General features: G+C 34.8%; 1 protein-coding gene across 3 annotated transcripts; it reads right to left on the bottom strand.

Annotated features, from left to right (window-relative positions):
- Nucleotides 1-84: 84 nt before the first annotated feature.
- On the bottom strand, nt 85-15,254 carry LOC139111913 (fatty acyl-CoA reductase wat-like). Of its 3 annotated transcripts, none has more exons than XM_070672538.1 (9): nt 14,903-15,254; nt 5,068-5,380; nt 4,156-4,404; nt 3,843-3,988; nt 3,646-3,755; nt 3,361-3,556; nt 2,649-2,900; nt 2,279-2,536; nt 85-2,154 (listed from the first exon to the last, which is right to left on the bottom strand). In XM_070672538.1, the coding sequence occupies exons 2-9, from the start codon at nt 5,356-5,358 to the stop codon at nt 2,046-2,048; spliced, it is 1,611 nt and encodes a 536-aa protein (XP_070528639.1). In that variant the 5' UTR covers nt 5,359-5,380; nt 14,903-15,254; the 3' UTR covers nt 85-2,045. The 3 variants fall into 3 exon arrangements, with proteins under 3 accessions (XP_070528639.1, XP_070528640.1, XP_070528638.1); XM_070672539.1 differs by having other exon boundaries at nt 15,102-15,254; XM_070672537.1 differs by lacking the exon at nt 14,903-15,254 and adding an exon at nt 14,672-14,829.
- Between the last annotated feature and the right edge of the window lie 906 nt (nt 15,255-16,160).

Here is a 16,160-nt window from a genome sequence, read left to right as displayed (position 1 = left end):
GTGCGCAAGGTTTGTTCCAGTTTAATAAAAAAATATCGTTTCTTGATTCAATAATATATGTAAGGTAAAAGCACAGAATATAACTATTGCTGCTATTGTTTATTACAGAGAGTAACTGTTCCAATTCTCTATATAAAACCAAGCGTTCGACACGTTTATCTTACGTAATTACGAGTCTCGTCCATTACTTGTCGATATATAACTCTCAAACATTCTTCAAATAAATCAACGCAGCGTGCGGCACTTCAAAATCTAGGTTCTCCAGTTAATATCCTAGTTAACGATTCACATTTGTTTGCAACGGATTACTTAAATAGTATAGTTGCATCTCGATCCTGTTCATTATGCATCGCCACATATCCGCGCATTGCCATACGGACAGGCACGCACGATCGCGCATGCATATATGTATACGTAAGGTGACATCTACGTCGCTATTGTCAGCAAAAAAGTAAACGTGTTTCTCTAGCTGAGAGCCCTTTGGTTCGCTTCGTAATTGATGCTCATGTCTACAAAATATTTAACACTAAAAACAAAGTAAAGTACAATTGTCGAATATAAATTGTCAAGTATAAAATAAGCTTTCTCTTTTTTAAATATTCTTGCAAAACAATGTGTACTTGTTGCTTTTTTTTTCTCTGTATTCCTCGAGACAATCGTGGCAACAACGACGAAATGCTGATTCGTAAAATGTGCGCGCACCGTGCTTAATCGTATTGCGTAAAGCTGTAAGCTCGCGTATCACTTTCGCCTCTGTGGTAACAATTTTTGTTTCTCTCTCTCTCTCTCTCTCTCTTTCTTCTCTGGCGAAAAACAGTTGTTTTAGCTGCTTTAATCGTTATTCTGTTGAAACAGAAACACACGCAGAGTTAGAAAGAATTCAACGTTTGAACATTCCGAGGATTCAGGCCGGGAACACACGTACACTTTTGTATAACATATAACGCATATAGATAAAGTAAAATTAAATGGTTTATTTTGTTATGTGCATATGTATGCTGATGGATTAATCAATTTCTTTATGTATATGCGTTATGCATTATGCGTTGCGTAAAATTGTGTACTAGAACCCCGAGGTTTAAGATTCAGCTTAGTCGAAAAATTATTTATCGTCTACTTCGACCACGAAATTTAAATTTGCCTTCAAATATTTCTATTAACTTTTACTATTTAGCAAGACAGATTATAAAATACATGAGAAAAGTATATTCTTTTATAAGCACGAAAGTTTTTACACACAGATACACACATTTTGCCACTTTCAAGTATTAATTCAATCACCATTACGATAAGAAGTAATTATCGATACACATACGATAATCAATACGCTACGATAATCTTATTTATAATATTACCCATGCACTAAAAGGCCTAGTTATTAACTCAATCGGGTAGAATAACAAATTTAATTCGTGATTTTGAGTTAAAATACGCATCCACGAATCGGAATTACATAGCGTTTTAGTTGAATTTAAAGTATTGTACATATAATTCCATGTCGTTGTCTTAATGTTAAAAATGAATTAAATACCGCGTCTCGTACAAAACAAATCTATTAAATTTAATTTTTCTCTCAATAAAAACTTAGGTGCATACAGTTTTAAAGAAATTTATCTGTCCAGAGATCGTCGAAGTCAAAGAATACGATTGAATTGTCATTATTCCACTCTACCCCTATCACATTTCGTGCCGCTCATACATTGTGTTTTCATTTCGTAACAGCCTGCTGTGCACACAGGGTTACGACATGTTTCTCAGCCGATTCTTTCATACTTTTAACAAAAGTTACACGCTCCTCCAAGATCTGTATCCTGAGCGTGCTTTTATTCGATAAATATGCGTATTTGAAATATAATAAACATTATTTATACTATCGAAATTTAGAAATAAAAAACACTTATCGAAAAAGCACGTTTTCAATACGGATCTAAGAGCCCAGTCTTCTCTTTTAAAAACATGGGATATCGCCCTTCACCGTTCGGTCCCGCAATCTCTAAGACGTATTCGTTTTAGATTTTGGGGTCCGTCAATTTCTATTATTCTTATCATACTTTTGGATAAAGAAAATCGAATAATGTAGATATAGCCGTCCAAGAGAATCTCAAAGCAATATAAGCGAGTATAAGTTTTAGCGCTTGATGGCTCCAGTATAATCTACAATACAAACACAAATAAATATTTTATTATTAAAGGTATTAAAACAGAATAGTTTAATTAATTTATTATAACATACGTATAAGAGTAATATAAAAATATTGTCTTTAAAAAACTCTCATACCTCTGCCATTTGATGCGTGCCTGAGGCAAGGTGTCTAAAGGATCCTTAATGAGGTACACTCTAATTCCGCGAATGTACGTTTCGAAGTAAGTATTCCAATCGACTTTTCGTATATCGCAGTAGAATTGCTCTCGGTCTTTAAACGTGAGCTTCGACATCAGCATGTGCAGCCGTTCGTTAGTGAACTTCCATTCTTGGGTGGAGAAGTAGTTCAACACGTCCATAAATTTGTGTATCTTCTTGTAAACCTTAAGTAACCTTTTACACATAATCTAAATTATATATTGAGTCAAAGAAGCGGAGAGTATTTCTCGCTCAAAATTATTCTTCTTCTTATATCCGTTATTTTAATATTGTCTTTAATTATTACCTTGGTTGCCTTCCTATGCAGACAGTTGCGGTATCGACTAATAAAGCTGGGAGCAAATGCCAAAAGTATACGAAAAAGAGGTGAACTATTCTATGCTTATTGTTTCTGAAGCTGTAGTACCAAACCGCTCTACAGGACGGGATTTCAAGACCGTATTTCGATGACATTTCCTTCAGCTCGTCGTAAGTTATCGGGTTATCCGTAGCCACGTAATTATAAATTGGTATGTCGGTATGTGACTTGTCGTTTAATCTGGAACAATCGTGCAACGTTAAATCATTGGTGGAATTTTCCTAACGTTTATAACTATCAGAATATTAAATTATGTAAAATATAATTGCCCTGGAATTCTTCAATTTTCTTTTCCAATATTACACCTGATAAAATTATAAGCAGAATTTTTTTGCGTCATAAAATGTAAGGTATTTCTAAGTATAAATTATTTAAAACATTTATGAATGGATTTGTAATTAAATCATAATATCTAACGTTTGTCTAGTTTCCTGAATTATTTGCTAAAATGCACGAGATGTAAAAAAAAAAAGACGCATCGAATCCACGTGTAAAAGTGTCGTAATTATTGTAGATTGCAATCTTTAATGTGTGTTTTATTAGTTTGCATAATGACGTCAAACTGTGCGTCACGTGAGAAAAATTATAATTGTATAAAAAAAAAAAAAAAATGTTTTAAATACGTAATAATGATGAGAACCTTTGATCGTTTGCAACGTCCCATGCACATGCGATTAGAGCGTTAACTGCTAAATCGGCAGGTACCACATTTGCATGTACCGAACCGTCACAATGGATTGATCGCAGTAATCCAGTCCCCGCCCCAGCTGCAACTCCCGTCGGACCATAGAGATTGTCGATCCAACCCCGCGTTGGCTCAATATATGTCGAAATTACTGAAAATAAAATCACAAACTATTAGTAAAATTTCAACAAAAAACGCTAAATAATAGAATAATAAATGTAAGTGATAAATTATCCGTACCAATGGCAGGACGAAAGATGCCAACCGGTAAGTCACCTGCTTGCTTTTTAACCACGTTCTCAGCAACTGCTTTCGTAAAAGTATAAGTGTTTGGCCATTTTCCTAATAATCTGTAAAAAAAAATAAATTTTTTTTTTTCTCCTCTCTAGTGGCATTTATAAAAAATTAAATCTAACTGTAAGAACAATTCGACGTACTGAGGAGTTATGTCTTCAGCCAGCTTGTCTTCCACACATTCCATTAGCGCAATCAGTTTGTCAGAATCCATTGGCGGATCATAAAACTTTTCTTCGATAACACTTTGCGGACAATTTGCATATGCAGTGGACACGTGTATAAAGGTCTGAAAGAATTTTACAGTGTTGTTTCAGTACAAGAAAGCCCGAGTGTTTAAAGTGAAATCAAGTGGCAATAATGCAATTTGGGGTGAGAAAAAAAAAGAGAGAAAAATCTTATTAAGTAAGAGATGAAGCGGTAAACGTTTAGCGCGCTTAGCTCAGCTTTTTTTACCTTTAAGTTTGTAATTTCCTTGCAGAGATTCAGAACGTCTCTTGTGCTTCTCACGTTAATGGGCACTGCCAGCTTTAACTTCTCGTCGAACCTTACTGTAGCTGCGACGTGAAAAACGATCGAAACTTCCCGGATAAGTGTGGCCCGATCTTGCGAGGATATTCCGAGATTCGGTTGACTACAGTCTCCCGCTATGGCGACGATCTGATGCCGAAATTTAGGCTGTTCATCTCGAAGCTTTGCGAATACCTGCACAAATTAAAATAACAAAAATTAATTAACAAAAGATACAGGAGAGCCTCGTGTCAAATATAATTCCAACGAGGCACTAAGATAATTATTTTATTACAAATTAAAAAAAAACTCAACGCTGAAAAACACGAGACAGAAAACAAAAAAGTTAACAAACATATTTACTTAGCTTGCCGTACAAAAAAAGCAGTGCCAAGTTTTTTTTTTTTTTTAATTTGTAATAAAATATTTACTTGTATTAAAATGTATTTTTCTTTTTATTCCTTTATTTTTTCCTTGTATCAGCAGCCTTGTATTGGCACAATATTTTTTTTACCTTAATTACATTTCAAAAGACTACTTTACTGACTTCTTTTTATGTCAATTGAACACGACAAAATAATTATTTAAATAAAATATATACGTAGCACCCGGAAAAAAATTCTCTTCTAGGAAACGTTGACGCCAAAGTATTTAGCATACCCCAATGACGCACGTGTCCACGTATTATACGTGAAAACCTATGTAGCATACGTAAAGCGGAAAGTAAAAGATGTTCAATTTGTCTTACATATAAATTTCGTTTCCTTATTAATTTAATAATTAATCAATCAGCTGCAAGTATTCATATAAATTGTCGGAATAATTAAAAAAAATTCACCTGCGATTATAAGAACTCACCGTGTCGTCGAAGATCTCTTCGGTGCGTTGGTGCACGTCTTTGCCTTTTTTCGGGCGCACCAGCAAGTAAATTGACGTAACACCTGGGCACGTTCTAAGCAGCTTCTCTATAAGCAGTTTACCCATAAACCCGGTGCCACCGGTGATAAAAATACTCTGGCCATAATAAAACTCTTGGATGGGCGATAGCTTCTCGTTGACTGGCGAATTTTCCGTCGGCGATTCCGGTCTACAGTCCGACTCGACGATGGCCTCCTGGCCATCGACTCGATCCAAGAGTACCTCGACCATCTTTTCCACCAAAGGCTCGTACCTGCAATAAAAGAACGAACGTCTCTTTCTACCGATGCAATTCACTTTATATCCAATTCGTATTCGCGGTTTGGCGCGTTACGAGCCGTCGCGTCGAATTTAAAGATGACTCTTCCTTTTTCGTGAGCCGTCTTCGATTGATTAGCTGATTTGCGTTGCGCCTCGCCTCGCTCATTATCACCTGTACGTGGACAAAGCGAATTCGCGAGCGTCAATATTGCCCACACGACAGATAGATACGTGAGAGATGAAGATAGCAATTGCGATTTCTTTGCGTAAAGCCACGTATCGTCGGACGCACTTGGGGAACTTTCAGCCCGTAATTTTTTTTAATAAAAAAATATTTATATCCCAAAGATGAAATATTTGCCGAGCTCGATGTCACAAAAGATAAACATTGTGAATCACGGTTATGATCTTTCGAGAATAAATTTTAAAGATACATTCATGTCTTTTTTTTTTTTTCAAACATTTGGAAATAAAAAACAAAAAAAAAACTTGCTTTATGCGAGATTACAAATTAAGAAGTAAGCGGTTATTAAAAATGTTGAGTAAAAACAGGTGTTATTGATTTATCTTATATTACAAATGTCTAGACGGAGATGTTTTTGCACAATTTTAAACATTATGATTTACAAAAATATGCAGTGTTTATATTTTACTTCGTTGAAAGTGCTTCGTGTATTAAGAAATACATTATATATATATATATACTTTTTTTTTTTAAATCCGTTCTTTTGATTTACTTAATATTAATTCACTGTGAAAAATTTATTTTTATGATATTGTTTAATAACGATACATCTTCCACGTCTTATTTAATTGGCAAGTTTAAATATATCTTTTAAAAAAGAAGCACGTTTTCTGTTAGAAAAAAATGTTCCGAAATGTGGTCAAACTTGTTTTCAGCTTTTATTAATAAAACTTTCGCTTAGATATCTGTAGATGATATGCAAATTAGTTAAAAAGCAATTGACGTACATATACAAATATTAAAGGGCAACGCTAATTTAATATGTTTTAAGAAAACATTAAGCTTCATTATATTTTCGTTCCTCGGGTAATAGATAACTCGTCGGGCAAATCTATATTTTCCGCTTATGAAAAAAACAAATATTACGAAAACGCGCGTCGCCGTAAAGACCATCTCGTACGCTTTCTTGCGCAGATGAGAGCAGCCCGTTAGGAAGACGCGCGTTTTCCAAATATCTCCCCGACAGAAGAAAAAGCAAACATCCTCTCGATGAAGGACGCCGTTCCTCGAAGCGAATCCCATTGTGATACAACGTTTGAACAAGATTCTCGTCAACGGCAATGCACACGTTTACGCGTTATGTACATTCCGTCGGAATAAGCGATGTTTGCCGAGTCGCGTTTTCAAGAGCTGCTTCCGATACGTACACGATCCGTAGCGCATGCAAAGTCAGTTAAGCCCGTTACCGGTGATGCATACGAGGTTGCACCACGTCATCCGTGATTAGCGTGAAACAAGCGATTTTTCTTACGGCATGAAATATTTACGCAAAACACCTGCGCGTAAACGCAAAAGAATCTATTTTAACGCGCCCGATCCGTCAACACGATTTCGCAACGAAACTTTTTAGAAGCCGGACGTAAAAAATTAAATAAAAGAAAAAAAAAAGCAAACGTAATTAATTAAATTTGTTCGCAGTGCCGAAAGAGGTTTAAAACTCGATCTCGCACTGTTGAATGGGAAATTTGTCATCTGATTTAGCTGCTTACGTTTATTCCTCGCGTGAATAATGATCGAACCACGATTGCTCAAATATATCATCTAACGATTTCAATATCCGTAAAATCCGAAAAAATAATGTCCTGTTATTTTTTTCGTGAAACAAAGTTCTTTTTTTTTTTTTTTTTAATTCGATGATATATTTGAGCAATCGTGGTTCGATCATTATTCACGCGAGGAATAAACGTAAGCAGCTAAATCAGATGACAAATATATTTCTTATAGGAGTTATATTTCTTCTCGCGGACTGACAAGGAGATTCTTTTGCGAAACGTTATCATTAATTCTTCTCGTGGTTTTTTTTCTTTTTTTTTTTTCATGTGTCTGTCAACAACGTTAATTATTTCATAACGTAATTTTTCAGTTTCAGATATAAATAAATTTGACATCGTGGACACAAAAATAATCGTAGAGGAAGATGTACTTTTTTAAACGCACTTTAGCTCAATGTGTTTACGATTAGTCGAGCATAATTTTTCCATATTGTAAATATGTAGTAAAATATCGTGAAACATTTATGCGACATAAATTACTTAGTTTCTCAAAAAAGTGATGGTAGTCATACATATAACAATGACGCAGAAGGTTCCTGCGTTAATTAAAAAAAAAAATTACATAATGCCGATGTAATTCTTGATTTTTATCGTAAATTTACTCTTCAAACCGATTAAAAACGATTCTACGAAAAAATCCTTTAGAGATTTAAAATTGATTACGTTATTAAATCAATACATATAGTACACAAGCAGATAATTAAAATCCCGCTGCTTCAAACGCATATTTTAATTTCAAAACGTCACTTTTATTTTCACATTTTACTTTTACTCGATACTTATATCTCACTTTTGTTTCGTAATAATTAGCATAAAGATATATTTTCGATGTCACGCGGATGCTGTCAGGTGTACGTATGTATGGGCCTATTCGGTAACAGCCTTTTTAATTCCTAAACATGTACATACGTTTAGTCGCACAAATGTTTTAGAGGGCGAGCTCTATGCATCCCAGAAAGGTAATCGAGTGAAAGTCGATCGTGAACTTCGGCGTTTCTTTCCTGCGGAATAAGTCTGAATGGACTACCGTCTTTAGCGTGTCAAGTTGTATAGGTTGTATAGGTGTAATGACGAAATAAAAAGAAAGCTCAACATGACGAACGAACACGCGTTGGAAAGACATACTACGGAACTCTGGAAATTAGAAATCTTCTTTTCTCCATACCGCACATGTTTTTTTTTTTTCCCTTCGCGAATCTCCGTTCACGTAAAAAAATATAATCGAATAGAAAAATCATAAATTCATTATTCCCTATTTCATAATTACCAAAGTGCTTTAAAATTATTATTATTGTATCGTAATGTTAATCGGTCAGTTTTACTTTGAAAATTAAGACAACGACGAACAGTGAAGTGCTGCTCGTGCGTAAAATTTATAACGATACTCTGGATGTATCAAAAGGTATATTAAAAATTCTGAGATTATTATTTCAAGACGTAGTTCTGTTATATTAGGAACGGAAAGATCTTGGGCGCGGACAATTTCGACGGATATAGGTACGCAGCTCTTTACTTTCTCTCGCTAGCAGCGGCCATCGGACTCTGAGAATCCGGATGAGGAAATTCTATCTATTTTTACGTGTACAAGTTTATATCTAATAATACGGTAAAACTAATGGGTAGAGTTGTATACGTGAAGCACAAAATCTTATATCCTTTAAATGTCTTCAAGCCACGTTTTTATAAAAAAATTATTAATACTTTACATTTAAAGCGATTAAAATGTCAAGCTCTAGCTAATAAATTTTAATCAAATTATTATATCATATAATCGAGAAATACCCAGTTTTTATGCTTTTCACACCGATAAGGAATATCTTTGTTCTAAACATAGAATACCGGTGTTAATTACGAGTAAAAATATTTTATGTTATTTTTCATTTAACCAAACATTGCATTAATGATCATAGATATCGCTGCATAATATCGTTGCAACAAATAGCGACACCTGATATTTAAAACAATAATTCAATTTTTGTATTGCATTCGTTGTTTGCATGACAGAAATTAAACCAAGCTTTTTTAATAATTTACTTAAAATTTGGTGAACGCGAATTAAACGTTAACATTATGACTCTTGAACAAATAAATATTGCGCACAAGAATTTTTTTTAATAATTATAAATTAATATTTATCTGCATTAATACTATCGTCACGGCAAAGTAAATGCCTTCTATTTTTTCTTTTTTTTTTTTTTTTACCGTTACAAACGCGTCGCCTTCAAAGAACAATTTTACTAATCGCGTACAACATACTTGATTAAAAAATTAGATATAAATATATCAGATACATGCAAAAGATAGCAATTAAATCGCGACGGTTGAAGTGACTTAACTCCGTGACACACAAACTTATTTAAAAAAGAAGGATTCGCCGGGCATATATTACTCGCCGCAAATATTAGCTTTTCAATTTTGACGACAATCTCCCGTGTGCTATTTGTCGTGTCGGAGATTCGTCGCGCAACGATGACGATATTTCGTCGTCTTCTCGTCGATCGGTTAAACAGCTCACTTTCCAAGTAAGGAAGGAGGTCAGACGTGTAAGAGAGTAACCCCGACCATATAACGCATATTTGTATAACGCCTTAAGTGCATTGAACCTAAGCCGCGAGGAAGGAGAAAATTCTCTCGTTTATCCTCGTCTCGCGCTTTCATTCTCGCTTCTTCTACTTTTTTTTCTCTTTCTCTATCTCTCTCTCTCTCTTTTTTTTTTTTCCCCTCGAAAAATTTGATCAGCTCTCGACTTGTACTCGGGCCGGACGTACTAGGTGCGGGCACACTTCCGCGTCGAGGCGATATTCCAATACGAGCTAGTCGCCGAGCTCATTACGAGCCAACCCGGAAGACTTGGACACCGGTGGTGGCGGACGGCCGCGGCGTAACATTACGCAAACGCACGAGAAAGATTCTACTTGCACAACACGCAGCGCGTTATTACGCTCACGTAACTTTATATACGCGGCATATGTCGCGCGAGACGTCGCGCGAGCCCGTAACAGCAATTACTTTTACAGCAATATCCCACCGTCAAGGAGTCAGAAATCTTTATTTCGCGGCCGCGTCCTCACGGGGCATCGCTTCCGGAACGAGAACAGCCGGTGCCGTGCCACACACAGTCGCACAGGTGCTCCCAAATGATACTTTCAAGGTTTTGTCGGAAACCCGCTAACCGAGATGCTAGAATTGTTCTACAGGTGTTTCTGTACAATTGTTTTTTTTTTTCTTTTTCTTCTTTCTTTTTTTTTCCTTTTCACTTTACAGTTAATTATAATACAGTTATATTTTTTTTAAATATCAGAAATAATTTCGCAAGCCATGCGATTAACGAGATTTAGATTTAGAAATTTTTACGAAGTAAAATTGCAAGAGTGTTAAATACTTTTAGGCTACTTTATGTTACTTGCATTAAAAATAAAATAAAACACGTGAAATATTATATTGCTATCGTGAAATATAATTGCGTTAATTAAATGTTATTTAATTAAGAATAATTTCAATTTGATGCTTTGTTGCAAATTACGATTGCAAAAATACGTGATATTTTTCGTAAATAAGTAAGGAAAATACTCATCTTAAATACATTAGCCAATTAGTGATATTCTCTGGAATTAAACTTAACGTAAATGAAAAGATAAATTGTAATCGATACTTAGATAATGATAACTTTGCTATTACAAATATGCCTGGTATAAAACCGTTATTTCCATCTTCAAGTCTCGCGTCTCAATTATGTGCAAAAATTGCGCTATTATTTACGATTAACATTTGTCTGGGACATGAATCGCTTACGAAAGAATTGTTGATAATTGTTTAACGCGTTTTAAACAGCATCTTTACCATTATGGCCAATAGCAACAATGTTAATACGTAATCGTAATTGAATGCTGAAAGCCCTTGGCTAGTCTCGTCAATTTTGTTGGATGCTTTATTAATAACCGCAATTCGTCTTGATTGTCAAGGAAAATCAACAGTTCCGCATTCGATTCTGTATTCGCACGAGTTTCTACCACATTTTTTTGTTCTTGCCTGCGTATTTATTTACTATTGCCGCTTTAATCACGCTTTGCTAAATAATCTCGGCTAACGTAAAAAAAAAAAATCAACATAAAAAAGTATAAACGATTTTTTTTTTATAAATTATTTTGTACAAACAATAATTAGCTACAAAGTATGTAAAAAACTTGTATAGAATATTATTAAAAATAGTAAACAGATGAAAGATTTAAAACAAAGTATTGTTAATATTAAAGTCAGAAAGTGAGAAACATATCGGTTTTAAAGCGTTCCGAGTTGCATTAAAAAATTAATTCTTTTAATTAAATATCTGAATGCTGTCGACAAAAATTAGATCGGACTTTTTTCGTGAAAAATTAATAAAAGCAAAGTTAAAAAAAAAAAAATATGTTGTTTCCGTGAAAGAATGTTGGAAAAGTTGTAATTGTCTGAGAAAACAGGTTGTGCTGACAATTCAACGTTTCGTCAGCCGCGCCACTGGCATAACGGTACGGATGCTGTGAATGTTCGTTGATCCCCTAACGGTGCGACCTATTTTTCTTCTTGTACTACTGCCATAGATACATTTCGTTTACGATTCGTCGAGCGGTACGAACGATTCGGGCTGCGCTTAATGACGTTTGTATGGAACAAAACCATGTGCATTTAGGACGTCGAGAAAGTACGTGAAAGTGCAACCGAGCGAAAAATTATTGCGCGTTGCCTGCTTAAACATTGTATGTTTATTTTTACATTACTCACAAGGGATCCAAAGCGCTGACGTGAAAAAAAAAAATTGGTAAAGCGCATAATTGCAGAAAAACACAATGGCTTACTTACAAAATTTTACGTTGCTTCGTAGAAAATTTAAAAAAGTGAGTCAAGTTAGAAAATCAAACGTTAACGATTGTTTCTGCAATTGTTTTGAGTTAAAAAAAAAAAAAACTTGGAGGGCTTTTGTGCGAGTGAGAAACGGAATCGGCTACTAAAAGCAAGTTAATGAAACGCAAGCTTTAATATACATAAGTCATGAGTAATTTAAAAGAAGAAGAAGAAAAAAAAAGCATCAAAGAGCATATTATAAAGTGCACGTGTTAGAAACGTTGCAATTAATTTATTCAATATTTATAACAGATAATCAACATATATAATTTCGATTTTGCATAAAAATTCAAAAGCAAAGTTTGATTATCATTATCATTGACCTGATCGAAAGAAACCGAACATTCGTTTTTCATATAGCAATTAGCATAATGTCGATGAATAGCAATCACTTGGGACAACACTGGAAGCAACGCAACCGTCTTGAATATCCTCTTATGTAAATCGCGGAGCCGACCGATTTCTCATCGTGACGAATGTGAAGAAAGATGAAAGAGAAAGAGAGAGAGAGAGGTGTCTAAATGCGTCGAATGTGACTTCTGATGTAAATTATCGTAAGAGTATAACTTCCTGTATCGTCTCGAAATTCGATCTTTTAAAATATGCGGAATAATGTCTTCCGGGAAGCTACTTCTTTGCAAATGCCACTAATTAAAATGGTAGTTAAATATAATTTCTTTTCTAACGATCAATACCACCTTTGTTAATTACCTAAAATTTTACCGATACTTAATGAAGAATATATAAACGATTGTTCTTTACTAAAAATATTAACTCTCTAAAAGTTTAAAAGATCCTGGCGAGTTATCAATTTTTTAATACACTTGAATTACTTCTTCACTATACATTTAATAATTACAGTTAGGTAAGCTCAAGTATTCGATAAATTGTTGACCGAATTTTGTGGATGACAAATTCAATTGATAAAACCTTATAAATAATACAAGAGGCGCGCATAATTAGCAAAACCATTATGTGAATTGCATTGAAAAAAATTAGAAGCAACGCAATTGTCTTCTTACGTATGCATATGTGCCTTATATTTAATGCATGTAACTTCTTGTATACAAAAATCCAATTTATAATGACTAATATCGTCGCAGTAAAAAGAAAATTGTCCTAACGAAAAAAGTCAATTTAGTGAGATCTTATCCCGTAATAATATACATTTCTTGTTACACGATCTACGTTACGATATAATCCCGACGGACAAAGTAGAAATTTGCAGTTACGTCAGCAAACGGAATTTAAGCGAACTGTGATTAAAGTGACAAAAATTTTTCTTCCCGCGCACGTGTAATGTCATAGCTATTTGTAATTATTATGTTTATTGCGTTACTTTACGGTTTCGAAGCCTGATCTTTGCATTGTCCTAGACGTTCTATTGAAGCTCACCGGAACCGTCACAGGCCGTTACGCGAAAAGTAACCGTTGTTTAATAACGCACCGAATAAAAGAGGTCACCTACATGGAGAAAATGATGAGCCTGAGGTATGCGACCACGTGTCTGCAAGATCTCAAGGATAAGGCCGAGAATAATGCGGAAGATATCGGTGGCCAGGCGTGACTATACATGTACGAATCAACGTTATCGATAATGAAATACAATTATTATAAACCCTTGCACGTCGCGTTTTCGTCATTTAATTCGCGAAAATGAGAATTGTTATCGACACGTTCGATTCGCTAAGCTACATTCGTCAAAATCGTTGACGTTATATTTCTCAATTCGTGCGAGTTACGAAACTAAAGTGATTTCTCAATTTTTCAGCTAACAATTAAACGGTTCATCAACAGTTTATGGCGTGCATTTCTCTTAGTCCACATTTCACAAATAAACGCATAAACTTGTCAAAGAAACGTTTGCAATTCTCTATCTTCGATTTGTTCCAGGAAAAACATTGTAATGGAACCGAGAGATAAATGTAATTGCTCTAATCTTTATTTTATAGTTATAGAAGTATTGTAAATTGTTAGACTTTTGATCCAAAAGTAAGTAAATTCTTTTTTGGGTATAGCTAAAGTAACGAGGCAAATAAAAAAAAAAAAAAAAAAAAGGACAAATAGTAAGGAGAAAAGAAAGTAGGCACCAGGAATAAACGCGTGTGAAAGAGAGAAATCAAATACAAAACCTATGACGAATAAGTGGAATAGCATATATAATAAACATTTTAACTTTCGTGTTTGTTCGAGAAAGAGAAACGGAATATTTTTCAATTACCAGGAAACATGCTGAACTAGCTCAATTTCCTGATTTTTTTTTTCTTACCGATTTCTCACCGATTTATAAGTTTTGCAGAAAAAAAAAAAATATTTATTAGGAACGTCACGTCAGAAAAATTTTTTAATGTCAAGTATTTAAACAGTAAATTTAAGTATGAATGAAATTTAGTAATACAAAATATAGACTGCAATATTTAAATAGCAATAAATAGCTGCGGCTATAAATTCGAGAAAAATTCTCAAATATACATCAATATATTTTAGTGTAAGATAATTTTTGCAAGAGTTTACTTTCATTTAAATTAAAATTAAAAAAAAAAATTCAGAGAAAACAAAAAGTAACGGTTTGAATAACGCAAAGGGGTGCGTTTTAACGTCGACTTACGCTGACATTGAGTGAAGCCTTTCAACCACTCGCCACTTTGTGCCTTGTACTCTCGCGGAAGTAGGGAAATCAACTGGAGAACTCTCAACGAAGGTAACGCGGTGAACAAAGTTATATCTTGGGGGAAAAAAAAAAAAAAAAAACAAACGCGTCTCGCAGATTCGCTGCAAGATTCTTCACTCGCGTGAACGTGTCTCGCGTATCAATCAATTATGTTAATCTTCCACTGACCTTATTGAATGGTGAGAGATGATCGACAAACAGAATTATGCGTTCGGATCGCAGCAGCGCCGGCAGTAACGACAGGTATAGGTATAGGAATAGGTGGACGATCGAACACGTCTGCAAGGTACTCAGGCAAATAGGCAGGCAATCAGGTGGACGTGGATACCGGTAGATATATATATATATGTAATAACTTTCTCCTTACGCGCGTGGATCTATCGATCCTCTTTTCTGTCTCGACGACTTTTCACGAGTAAAACAGTCTGCATTTTGTCACTCCCGTTGAGCCGACGAGGAGCCCACTTTTCCCACCTCCATCTTCGTACCCCTTCTTCAGTGGCACCATGTCCTACCTTCCGCTCACCTTCCTCCAGCACGTTCACCACCTGCAACAATGTTCTTAATATTAAAAAAAAAAAAAATAAAGAAATTCATTCTTTTATTCTTCGTAAATGTCTCTTCAAAATAAAAGCCACCTCAGCGCCCTATTTATAATGGGCGAAAATAAAAAAAAAGAATTTTAAGATAATTGTTATCAAGCGTTTTGCAGTGAAACAAGTATGCTCGGAATGCGGAAATTAAAGCATCGTATAGTGAATTATCTTCCAATAGAAGGAGTTTATTTGGTGACGGTGTTTAAATAACGATCACGAACAAATTCTTCAATAACGAAGAAAATTCGTTACGTTACCGGAACAGTGGTACCGGTTTCGTGAAGATTTTGACCGATTAATAGCGGTTGCCCGGACAAAATCTTATGGAGGGGATTGAGAGATTGGGTCCGTTTACAGAGCCTTGCAAAGGTATCTTTATATATTCACACACATACACACACACACACGCGCGCGCACAATGGCTCATCCAAAACTAGGTGATCCAACTCCGGTTTCAAATTATTTGAGCCACATTCTTTTTCTTGAAAAGAAATGGAACGAAACAGAGAAACGGATTATATATTTCATGTTAAATACTTAACGTTGTAGAATTAATTTAATTAGCGTTTTACATACATTGTGCGTATATGTATATTGTTATGCGCGCGATTGGGATGTTAGTAATTTTTATTCTTGCTAAAACTGCAATAAAATTTTCGCTTAAAGTTGACTTAGACCTATGAAATTTTGCCTGTTGATGAACGAAACTTGAAGAGTTCGTTATAGACATCTGAAGGACTCAAGATTATTCAGCATCGTTTAAAAGCTAAATGGGAATTGCCAAGGATGTCAATGCTAACCGGTGTGAAGTACTGTATAAAATCCTTCCT

The sequence above is a fragment of the Cardiocondyla obscurior genome, linkage group LG26 (genome assembly GCF_019399895.1).
Source record: "Cardiocondyla obscurior isolate alpha-2009 linkage group LG26, Cobs3.1, whole genome shotgun sequence".
Classification (NCBI taxonomy): Eukaryota; Metazoa; Arthropoda; class Insecta; order Hymenoptera; family Formicidae; genus Cardiocondyla; species Cardiocondyla obscurior.
This window is presented reverse-complemented; position numbering and strand designations above follow the sequence as displayed.

Coding starts and splice junctions, on each gene's coding strand:
- LOC139111913 (XM_070672537.1), bottom strand. Junction 3,756..3,842: donor GCTGAAGACATAACTCCTCA/GTACGTCGAATT, acceptor TTTTTTTTACAG/ATTATTAGGAAAATGGCCAA. Junction 2,901..3,360: donor GACGTTGCAAACGATCAAAG/GTTCTCATCATT, acceptor CGATTGTTCCAG/ATTAAACGACAAGTCACATA.